The 12,727-nt window shown below is 44.7% G+C and overlaps 1 protein-coding gene across 1 annotated transcript; it reads right to left on the bottom strand.

Annotated features, from left to right (window-relative positions):
* Positions 1–2,443: 2,443 nt before the first annotated feature.
* On the bottom strand, positions 2,444–4,258 carry LOC123439239 (probable inactive methyltransferase Os04g0175900). The gene is made up of 4 exons (XM_045115977.1): positions 3,766–4,258; positions 3,383–3,696; positions 3,209–3,273; positions 2,444–2,982 (listed from the first exon to the last, which is right to left on the bottom strand). The coding sequence occupies exons 1-4, from the start codon at positions 4,191–4,193 to the stop codon at positions 2,683–2,685; spliced, it is 1,107 nt and encodes a 368-aa protein (XP_044971912.1). The 5' UTR covers positions 4,194–4,258; the 3' UTR covers positions 2,444–2,682.
* Positions 4,259–12,727: the final 8,469 nt, after the last annotated feature.

Here is a 12,727-nt window from a genome sequence, read left to right as displayed (position 1 = left end):
GGCTGTGGCAAGCCAGCGAGCCGGCAGCGCACCACGAGGCCACCGGGGCGCGGTACGGCCACCAGGGCACAATGTGCATGCGAGGCAGGAGCGGCGGAAGCCGAGGCTAGCATGGCGCGGCGCGGCCAAGGGGCCAGACGGCGGCCGAGGCCAGCAGGGCGCGGCACGGCCAAGGGGCCAGATTACGGTCGCGGCCAGGCAGCATCGCACGGCGCAGCCCGAGCCTGAGCCAGCCAGCAGGGCGCGGCGAGGGCTGGCCAGCCGACAGCACACGACGCAGCCCGAGCCGGAGCCAGCCACCATGGCACGGCGCGGCGAGCCAGCGAGCCAGCCATGGTGCAGCATGCAGCACGAGCTCGAGTCGGCCAGCCACCTGAGCATAGCGCATCACGAGCTGGCCAGCAGGGCCAGTGGCTGGTGTGTCGGTCGGTGCGGCCGAGGGCGGTGTCCGGCGACGACGGCTAGCGGGCGTGGTCGGTGCAACTGCGGGTGTACGGCGACGACGGCTACTGTAGCATTCCAAAAAAACTAAACATGCTGACGGACGTCACGGCGAGTGTACATCCGGTACGTCGCGGCGGTGTCGTGCTCATCTGGAGTACTTCTCATCACCGTCTCCCTAGGTGTATTCAACAAATCTCTCGTAATCCATGAACATCGACATTGATCGGCGACGTGTTCGTCAGCGAGTTCATGTGAGAGAAATCCACACCATAGGTAGATTAAATCCGAAAAAGTAAACTAATCGCAAAATCGAAACCGTGATAACGAGGGGAATCCATTTTTGCAAAGAGGGGGATTGGATTTATACCTCTTTGCGATCGACGAGAGCATGCTTGATGCAGGCTTGATGTAGGCTCGATGGAGAGTTGGTGGAGCAAAGCGTGCTCATAACGTGTTCCGCAACTCCTGTCGGCGAGTCCGGTCCAAGGTTGCGGAGCGAGAGCGGGCGTCGTAGACGAAGTAGTCGAACACACAGAGTCAAAGAACACCAGGAAGTTTGTTTCAATAATAACCTCTACTCTGTTTATATTGGGATGTTGGATGAAGGGATAAGTACCCATTTAATGTAAGTTTAGGAAACGAAAGAGGCTACCCGCGTGCCTCCCACGCTAACTGGCTTTACCGCCTCGTGCGTGGCCTTTGGGCCAGGCCCAGTTCCCGAACAATGAACATCTGAGTTGTAAGCCGAACGGCTACATTGGCCAATCCAAAACGGTCACGAGCCCCCTAAAGAACAACAATAACCTAAGCTTAGGGATGTCCAAGGCACCCCCAAGGTAATATTAAAGGAAGACTCAAGTGTCTAAGCTTGAGGATTCCTGAAAAGGACATCACCTCTTTCTTCTCCAATATTATTGGTATATCTTATTTGAACTATTTTTTTATTCGTCACATGATATGTGTTTTGTTTTGAGCGTCATTTGATTTTGTTAATATTTGTTTGCTTCTATTTATTATCTTAGTTTTTAATAAAAAGTACCAAGAATGGCCTTTAGAATGCATGAATTGCATGCGTAATATGTGTTGTACAAAAATATAACCGTTTGTTGTAGTATTTGAATTATCAGATTTTACTCGCACGCTCAAACTTTATGAAATGTTTATGCAGTACCCTGATATAAATTCGTTATCATGTCCTAAATTTTTATAATTTTTGAAGATGCATAAATACATTTTTAGAATTAATTGTTATATACGGTTTTGTTTGGACATATTGTTGTCATAATTTTATTATCCACTTATCCTAGAGTTTTCATGACTTATATTAGTAGATATAAATTATGGAAATAAAAGTATACAATAACTAATGTTTAAAATTATTATGTAACATGTCTTTACAGTACATGAAGTGTTGATTTATTCTTATATGTACTAACCTAACTTACGAGTTCTTTTTGAGTTTTTTTGTGGATGAAGTTTTTGAGACATAGGTGAAGCCGGGATATGAAAGACTTGAAGGAGATACAAAATCTCAAGATTGGGGATGTCCAAGGCACCCAAAATAAATAATTCAAGAAGTCTCAAGCATCTAAAGTTGGGAATGCTACGCATCTCACCTCTCTTCAGCAAACAAATATCGGTTAGACTATGTTGAGCATAAATTTTTATTTGTTCACAAAATATGTGGTATTCATGGAGTGTCTTTTGTTTTCTTTGTTGTTTTTAAATAAATATCAGTTCTAAAAATCTTTATTCAGAGAGAGTCCTCACATAACTACTTAATTGTTTAACTACTCAATCCTCTATGACCCCCCTCAACGTTATACCAAACTACAAAGTTTTTTTAAGAAGAGCTTAGGTGAGATTTTTTAGCATTTTACACCCTTAAACGCTTGTGTTTTACCCTTTGGTCCCCCAACAGCTTCTACCTGGCTCCGCCAAGTAGTACAAGTAATGCAGCAATGGTCAGAACAAATGGATCGTTTCCATGAGCTGATTATTGTAGGAGGAAGCATAAATATTATAACGTCCTTCCTCACGCCGAGGAGAATACAAATAAGTTCACATCATATTGCGCGAATACAAATAGGTACTGTTGCCCAGCTTATACAACATTAATGTAAACAAGGATACAGTCGAAGTAATACATACAGGAGAAGAGATTAATAGAAACAACGATTCAGGCATGGCGTAGATATATCCATATCGGAGTTGCTGCAGTCTGCATGACCATGGCAGCTACTTGTTGAACTCGAGGGCCCAGAAGTTACCGAAGATGTAGGTGGAACGGAAGGCACCATCGAACCCAGAGAGCCTAGCCATGTTTACAAAATCCTGCTCAGTCCTCTCCTTTCCACCCTCAAGGTTGTTGAACATGATGACGTCTAGAAGGAACATATCCTGCGCCTCACGAGTCGCCTCCGTGGTGGCCGGCAGGACGATTTCCACGACGATCACCTTACCGCTGGCTGGAAGAGCACGGTGGCAGTTCTTGAGGATCTTGATGCAAGCATCATCATTCTGTAGATGGAGTATCCACTGCACATAAAAGTGTTCAGTCCATAGAATGAGCTTTATTACTAGTATTAATTATTCGTTCAAATTATTTTACATAGTTCTGCCTACTTGTCTGTCGGACTTAAACACACTTTACAATACAGTGTATGCCAATTGTTTTTTTAACAATACGGAGATTGAGTGAATAAAATTGTAACATCTAAAAAAACTAATACTTTTTTAAATGAGTATAAGTCAGCATATATACCTTCAAAAAAATTGCATCTCCAGTGGGTATACTCTCAAACATATTACCACCTATATTTTCCACACCTGCGGCCAAAATTCAAAGAAGTGCTAAGCTAAATCTGTTTGGAACACAAGAAGTGAAGAACAATAAGAAATAGGATAAATAGTTACTAAGATAACATAAATGTTTTACCTGGGAGAGACGGCGCCTGCGAGATGACGTACGGCAAGTCAAAGTTGATGCCCCTTATATGCTTGTGGCGGGAGGTGATCATCTCCAGGGCGGCGCCCGTCCCCCCGCCGACGTCGACGAGGACGCCGACTCCGTCGAAGCCGTCGAAGCGCTCGACCATCTTGCTGATGACCTTGACTGACATGTGGAACATGGCCTGGTTGAACACCCCGCTTAGCCGTGGGTTCTTCCCCATGTACTGAAACAGCGGCACCCCGTGCGCCCTCTCGAACGGCGGTGGAACGCCGCCCACCACTGCCGCACCCAGTTGATTCCTACATGGATGCTAATGCTTAATTAGCATGGCAGTCAGCCATCGGCGAAGTGATGGAGCGCACACTTACCAGGTCGGCAAGTAGTCCTGGTCGACGGCGAATAAGGCCAAGGGGGCCAGCGACCCATCGCTGTGGTTGCTGGTGAGCCACCGGCACACCGGCGCGGGAGTGTACTTCCGGACCGCCTCACCGTCAGGACCCGTCTCCGTCGAGCAACGCACGACGTCGAAGGCGGCGAGGAGCCGGAGAAGCCGGTCCACCGAGGCTGCTGCCTGGGCCTTGTTCGGTGCCGGGAGTTGCGCGGCAAGGTCGTCCACCGTCATCGCGCGGCCGGCGGCGTTGGTGAGTGCGTCAATGAGGCCGAGCTCCACTGCCGTTTTCAGGGTCAGGGAGACGGCGAAGCCCGAGATGAGGCCCCATGCATGAGACCACGTCGCTTCCTCGTCGTCACCAGCAGTTGGGTTCCTACAAGCCACGATGTTTTCTCTGTTTTCCATAACTAAACCACCCTGTGTTTGACTTTGCTTTCTGTGGTTATGTAGTTTGAATGGATAGAAGCTGTAGGAAGGCGGTATATATATAAGGAGTGTGCCCTGCCGGATCACCAAACTCCCTACCGGCCGGTGGTTCATCATCATTGTTTGCAACAATGATGATGCCTAAATTGGTTGTCGAAAACTTGTACTTCTGCACTGAGAAGCAAACTAGTACTCCCTCGGTAAAGAAATATAAAAGCATTTAGATCAGTAAATAGGGATCTAAACACTCTTATATATATATTTGTATTGTTGTTATCTTGTGGAAGAATATGATTTCTGTTCTCAAGTGGAAATAGAGAAGAGAGAGAAAAATATCACATAATCAGTTCGAATGGAAGCACAAAGTGAGCCACTGTACTCGATGTAAAATTATACTGAGTTTGAACGTGCCGCTTTCTCTTCCCGACTTCCTCGCCATCTCTTGTAGACCAGAGGTGACCACCGTACCCTCCCGATTCGTCTAGCCGACAACCAGATCCTTGGAGCCCGAACTAGGATTTGTCAGCCCCGACGTCCCCTGTGCCGCGCGCTCCCATATCCTCCACGGCCTCACCCCCTCGTCTCCTTTCCGTCAGAGATGCAAGAAGTAGCTAAGCAAGGTGGAACCATTGAAGCAGCTGTCACATCCTAGATTCTGTTTATGGAACATGATGTTGCAAAGGCGAGAAATATGAAATTGATTCTTTGTTTGTTTGAACAGTTGCCCGGTCTGAAGATAAATTTTCATAAAAGTGAACTGTTCTGCTTTGGGAAAGCCAAAGAAGAGCGGGATACGTATAAACAACTGTTCGGGTGCGCTTTAGGTAGCTTGCCGTTCAGTTATCTAGGCATACCAATGCATCATCGGAAGTTATCTAACAAGGAATGGAAATGTATTGAGGACCGGTTCGAGAAAAAACTGAGTTGCTGGAAGGACAAGCTGTTGTCTTATGGAGGTAGGCTGGTCTTGATTAATTCAGTACTCACAAGCATGCCAAATGTTCCTTGTTTCCTTTTTTGAGATACCTCTTGGGGTACGAAAAAGGTTGGACTTCTATAGATCCCGCTTGTTTTGGCAGAGTGATGATGTCAAAAGAAAATATAGACTTTCTCGTTGGGATGTTATCTAAGACCCAAAGAGCAAGGAGGTCTTCGGATTGAGAATTTAGAGGTCAAGAACAAATGTCTACTAAGCAAATGGTTGTATAGACTGTCTCTAGAGTCGGAAGGCATGTGGATACAAATTTTGAGAAATAAGTACTTGCATGCTAAAACCTTGCTCGGGTCACTTTGAAACCCAATGATTCACCCTTTTGGAAAGGGACTAATGAGAATGAAAGCATCTTTCTTCCATAGGTCTAAGTTTATCGTTGGTAATGGTGAGAATACGAGGTTTTAGGAAGACGCGTGGTTGGGGGAGACGCTGCTAGCCACACAATATCCGGCTCTATATAATATTGTGCAGCGTAAGGAGGCCTACGTTGCTACTGTCTTACAATATGTTCCTCCAAACATACAGTTAATAGAAGGAGTCTGTCGGGAGATCGATGGTTGGTTTGGCTTAATCTAGTCAAGAGGCTGATGGAGGTTAATATATCGGATGAGTCTGATACACTTCATTGGAAACTATCTAAGAATGACATCTTTTCGGTGAAATCGATGTACTTGGACCTCATTGACTCTAGATCAATTCCCAAATAGATTCATATTTGAAAGATCAAAGTCCCTTGAAGAATGAAATTTTTCATGTGGTTCGTTCATAAGGAAGTGATTCTCACTAAGGATAGTTTGGCAAAGCATAATTGGGCGGGAAACACAAGATGTAGCTTATGTGATCAACTTGAGACTGTCAAACACCTCTCTCTCGAGTGCCATTTAGCAAAAAATCTTTGAAGATCCATTCGTATAGCCTTTAATATCACACCTCCAAATAACATTCACACGTTGTTTGGGACGAGGCTAGATGGAGTAGACATTTATACGACAAGACATATTTGCATAGGAGTATGTGTGTTACTTTGGGCTATATGGAATAGCAGAAATGACATGGTCTTTAACAGGCAAAATCATGCCAATTTTTGGCAGATTTTGTACAGGGCAACTTCTTTGATCCGTATATGGTCGTTACTCACTCCTGCGAAGAACAGGGAGTCTTTGGTTACTGGATCTACCCGATGAAAAATGGTACCTGAGGATATCTACAACCGGTTTGGATGATGATACAATAATAGAATAGGTGGATAGGATTTTCATCCTATTTTACGCCGGTTGTGGCTATTTATTTTTTAATTTATGTCGGAGCTTCTTCGTAAGCTTGTATTGGATTGCAGACTATTTGTTCATTGTTTTAATAAAGAGGCCGTATGAATCTCTCTGGTTCAAAAACCGAAGGTGAGACTCCTGTTCTAAAAAAAGCATCCTAGCTTTTTTTTCCCTAAATCTACAATGTTTAAAATTTCCTAGAGAATCATCTTTTTTCTCCAAGAAACTTTTATGATTGTTGCTTTTAGTTAGTATTGATAAGAGTTGTTTGAATTGTTCGGAGAAGTGACCAGATTAAAATTTTGGAATTAGACAAAGTAATGGCGGACAAGTTCCACCTGGCTTCAAGCTCGTTAACATCAAGTTATATGGCAGATCAACAGATCCCTTTATATGGATAGAAGACTATACCCTCGCTATCAACATAGCAGATGGCGACGACTTGCATGCCATAAAATACCTACCGTTAATATTTAAAGGCTCAACTTGACACTGCCGCACTCCATGCCGCTGAATTCGAGTGGTACGGGGACGATTTAGAGGCCCAATTTATGGCAAAATTTCAGGACACGCATGTCAAGCCTCCGGATGCCATTGACCTGGCCCTAGTAGTGTAGAAACCAGGCAAGTGCGTGCGCAAGTTCTGGTATCGATTTCTTACAAAGAAAAATTAGATAGTCGACTGCAGTGAAGTACTCCCTCCGTCCTATAATTCTTGTTTTAAGTTTGTCTAGAAATGGATGTATGTAAATACAAAAACGTGACTAGATACATTCATACGTAGAAAAATTTAAGACAAGAATTTTGGGACGAAGGGGGTAGTGAACTTGCAGCAGTCCAGAACAATATTAACGACGAGTGGCTGTCGAGAGACTCAGACACCATAAACTGAGGACCATGGGTGCCCTCACACAGATGATGACTAAATTATGTGCCGGTGAGGACAATTGGGTCACCAAGAAAGGGCGAAGCAACGACCCAGTCACATCCGATGGTGCAACCGGAGGAACAAGCGCCGCAAAAGGGACAACAACAACACCGAGGACAGTGAACCAGTGTCAAGATGGTGGAAACAAGAAGCCCTTCCAAGCGCACATGGGTGATAACTCCCAGCTATGACCACCATGTGGTGCTTCTCCAGCTCGTTGCCCGAGGGCCAAGGCCCGGCTATTTAAGCCGGACGACGTCCCGAACCCTGTCCACATCGATCCGTCCCCTTCCTCTCCGAGCCACCAGGTCCGATCCCGTCCGTCCACTTCCTATCGTTCACATTCGCTTCCGCTCTCCCTCTCAACGTCCGTCTCCTTCATGGAGGGGCAGAAAAAGGAAACCTATACTATGTCCACGGGGGAGCGGTGCACCCAACTGCCCGAGGAGAGCCATGCTAGGCTTTGGCATGGCGGACGCCATGGCAGAGTACGAGGTCATCCAACCGACGAAAATGGCGGAGAAAATCGCCGTCCTGGAGCCCACTCCGAACGCCTATGTAGAGTCTAGCCGGGGGTTCATTTGGAAAGAACGGGCAATGATTGGCACATTTTTCATTGAACTGAAGGCAGAGGAGGAGGCGGAGGCCGACACGGAGGGGCCGCAGGAACCGAAGTTGCAGCTGCTTCCCATTCCCATGTACCTGGAGCTTGGCACGGAGATGGTGGACATCTTCGGCTATGTGCTTATCTGGCGGATGAAGGGAAGGGATCAATGCGGGCTATAGAGCGAAGGTGCCGGAGCGGCCAACAATCAAAAGCGAGGGCGATGCGGCGAGGGAGCGTCAACGGGTCCGGCAAAGCGGGGCGGGCAAAGGAATGCGAGGCGGAAGTGTTGAACTGAGCCTTCATCAAAGGACAAAAATAACCTTATCAAACCTGATGGCGATTAATTAAAGTTCCCTATTACTAACCATTGGATTAAATTAAAATTGATACTACAGCCCTTGAAAAGAAGTACGATGCACGGTAAATTTTCCCTAGGTCTTTGTGGGCGTTTTTATACTCAGGTAAAATTAAAAGTATTTGACCTAAAACACCTTTGAAATTCAATTATTTGAAAACGGATGGTGTATATAAAAGAAGGCGGCTTTGGTCAGCATCCGACCGAGAATACCAATTCATAGGTAACTTCCTATGTCATGCATGTCGGAAGTGAATATCGTGTTTTGCCTTTGATCTTTACTTAGCTGCATGTTTTCTAACTCCCTTGGTCTCATAATATAAGAACGTTTTTAACACTGGTGCTAAAAACGCTCTTATAACACTAATGTTATAAACGCTTTTATAATATGAGACCAGTGTTAAAAACGCTGTTATAATATGAGACAGAGGGAGTAGTAATTAAAGTCAAACATTGAATGTTGAAATATGAATGCACCTACTCAAGTCCCACGTCAAGTCCCTGATATACTGGTTGTAACAAGTGATGGTTAAACAAGTAGATATAATGACGACCGGTTGCTTGCTGTGGTGCATGCACCTCCTCGTGTATCTCACGCTACTGTTGTCGTAACGGGTATGCGTAAGCACTACCAATACAGAATCTCGGTATTCTGTGAGAATGTAATCGTTCCCGTGCACTTTCCTTTGTTTCTTGCCAAGCAAGTAGGTCTCGCTGAAATTCAAAAAAATTAGAATAGAGGACACCTTTCTTCTTTTTCATTTTCTTCTTTGCGGATGAGAGGACACCTTTCTTAACTTAAACCCTTTCCTTTACTTGGAAAAATAAAAATGCATACTGTTCTTTTTTTATCAATTTTGGTTGCGTAACCATGTCTGCCATGTGGTAGAAACACAAACTCCCCCCACCGCATAATATAGCGCACATTCGGTTTTTGATTCGCTATTTTAGTTGTTTATAAATCTTTCTATAAAATTGGTCAAATTTGTCTCATTTGTGTATGCTTAGACCGCTCTATATTATTTAAGAAGCTGTCAATTATTTCTAAATACTTCCGTTGTACCAAAATACTCATTTCTCCCCAACTATAAGCATTTACATACAGAAGGAGTACATGTGTACAAGAAGGTTCATCGGATCCGTTACTACTCCCTTATGGCAGTAGTAAATTGCAGCGTCAAATCCCTCAAGAGTTTAGGTCACAGTTCACAAATAACTTCAGATAATGACACTGCAACAACCGAACTTGGAAGCAAAAAAAGAAAAAGAAAAACGCATCGTGGACTTTGAATATACCAACCACATTTTTATTTTAACAGTTGGTGTAGGTTCCAACAATGAGGTCATGAAAATAAGAATCGGAGCTAGGATTTTCTTGACATACGAATGGTCCACACACCTACTCATCAATAGATGCATTATACTTCAATGTCCACCATAAATAAGAATCGGAGTATAATGTATGCGTTGATCAGGCACACGCCTATGGGACGACAACTAACTGCCCAATGGAAGTAGTAAATTGTACTCAGAAATCCCTATGTCACAGCTCAGAGCTAGCTTCAGATAATGACAACGGAACAGACAAACTTTGAATTAAAAAAACATGGTGGACTTGGAACATACCAACCACATTTTATGCTAACAATTGGTGTATGTATCAGCTGAGAAAAGGTTGGGAGTAGGAAAGAGGTTCCAACATTGAGGACATGAAAATAAGAGTCGGAGCTAGGATTTCCTTGACATATGCATGGGCACACACACTTATGCACGAATACATGCAGTATAGTTTATGTCCACGATAAATAAGAATTGGAGTATAATGCATGTGTTGATCGGGCCACACACCTATGGACGCAATCTGCGGGAGCACGCACCTGCGCAGCCCTACTTGGCCTTCCGATTTCCTCGTGATCTACAATGTCATTGGATCTCGCACGACGATACATCCAGTTTTAAGTTTTAGTTTCTGAAACTTACGTTTTTTATGTTCAGAGTCTCTAAAAACTTGCGAGTTCGTTGTTTGCTCGCACAAAGTTTCAGAGTTCGACATTTACAGTTCAAACTTGCGATTTTTTTGTTCGCTCGCACTTAGTTTCAATTGTAAAAGCTTAAGTTTCAATTGTTGAAACTTAATGATTTACATATTCAAAATGGATTTTATTTGACAGCCCCCATGACAAGCAACCTCAATATGAAAATGAAACTTAATTCAAACTTTTAGTTGAAAAGATATGGATGTTTGAAATTCAGAAGATAAAATGAAAAATTACACGCAAGGGGCTTGATGCCCCCACAGGCCCACACAGAACCTGTGTGACACAAATCCTCTTCCACACCTATAGGACGACAACTAACTGTCCTATAGAAGTGAAATCCCTATGTCAAAACTCGGAGCTACTTCAAATAAAAGCAATGGAACAAATGAACCCGTAGAAAAAAAAGATGAGGACATATACCAACTACATTTTTTGGAACAGAGGAAAAAGATTGTCTCGTCTATTAATTAAGCAAAAGTGAATTGCTCAGCTAATTAATGAAAAACTAAGCTAAAACTGAAATAATCAATTGAGCGGCACAAATAGGGTACTCCATGGACCCATCTACAAAGAGATAGCACACAAGATCGTCATCATTTCTCCCCAAGTAGACATGATCGCCATCCGTAATCACTAAGCAAGCAAGTCTGACTTTGCAGCGAGTGATCATCGACCCAACTACCACCGTAGATCCTTTGCCGAGACACGTGGAGACATGTGTCAGAACTCAGCCAGCCGCGACGAGGATATTGTAGCTTCGACTCAAAGGGAGATCTACGAAGGAAAAATATGCGACTCTAGCTCCGGGAAAGACCACCAAATAGACCACCCCGCACTATAGTGATGACTTCCCCATAACAAACAAGCGGAGGCAGTCCCACGGAAATAGTGGAGAAGGGTCTACTACTGAAACCAATATCACGCTTCCATCACCACTCACCCTGCCATCGTTACCATAGAAGACTCAACATCATCCAACACGTCATTCATCGACCTCTGCCGCAATCGTCGTAACGAACTCACATCCTCTCGCATCCATTGGTCCCTCGAGCCGGTGACCACTCCAAAAATGATAAGCCCCCACGTGGGGTAAGCATGATGCAGAGCGCCATCATCGATTGACCCCGGGGAGAATGCATTGCTCAAAGGTGTCGCCATCGCCAGCCTCAGCCCAGAGCCATGGTCAAAGTTTTTACCTCGTGTTGCCTTGCCCTCCATCCACCCGATCCACGAGATTGGTTAGTCCATCAACCTGCCCCATTCCCCACCTCACCAAGATCCCATCGATAACATGCCACCTCATGGCCTGCCATAGCTCCACAACTGCCATCTGGAGCCACGGCCCAACCTTCGAGCAGCACGTTGGAGCACATCCGACGGGCCACTCCCTCCAGCATGCATGTCATCTACCAACAACTGCGAGTGTGGCGTCCATCATCACAACCGCGGATCTTAGCACAAGGACCCATATCCCCACAGTCATTGATCACATCATGTCCCAATGCACCCTCACACTCTTCTCCGCGTCATGAGGAGCATCATCATCTAGACCATGGACCAAGGCCGCCGCATCCACTCGAGCAAGCGAGGAACATCAACGCCCATGCATGTGACCACTGTGAGTACCAACACCACACGCTAGTCGCCACACGACACCTTGCTGCACAGAACTTTCAACGACGTGCACGCATGGCACCCCTCCGCACAGAACTACCAACGAGTCCAACGAAAAGTAAATAAAACAATATAATTGCTACAATAAAGTCATATAAGATCAACACTATGTCTATGTTAAAGAAGGGGTGGACCAATCCGAAGATTATGTCGTCATCCATGAAGGGTAAAAAACTCCGTGGCCACTTGCACCATGTGCATACACACTGTCTTGATATGAATAGAAGGATAATACATGCAATGCAATTGATCGGGCCATCCACCTACGGGGTGATAACTAACTTCCCTATGGCACTAGTCAAATGTAGCCGGAAATCCCTCAAGAGCTTAGGTCATAGCTCACAACATCAGATAATGACACTTCAACAAACCAACTCCTTCGCAAAATAATAATAATATGGTGGGGATATATACCAACCACCTTTTATTTTAAAAGTTAGTGCATGTATCAGCTAATGATAATTAGTGAGTAGGAGGAAGATTCAACGATTAGGAGATGAACATCAGAACCGGAGCTAGGATTCTTCTTGACATATACATGGCCACACACCTACGCATCTACACATGCATTATACTACTCCACCGTAAATAAGAATCGGAGTAAAATGCATTGATCAGGCCACACAACTAACTTCAGATAATGACACC

This window comes from Hordeum vulgare, chromosome 3H (assembly GCF_904849725.1).
Source record: "Hordeum vulgare subsp. vulgare chromosome 3H, MorexV3_pseudomolecules_assembly, whole genome shotgun sequence".
Taxonomy (NCBI): domain Eukaryota; kingdom Viridiplantae; phylum Streptophyta; class Magnoliopsida; order Poales; family Poaceae; genus Hordeum; species Hordeum vulgare.
This window is presented reverse-complemented; position numbering and strand designations above follow the sequence as displayed.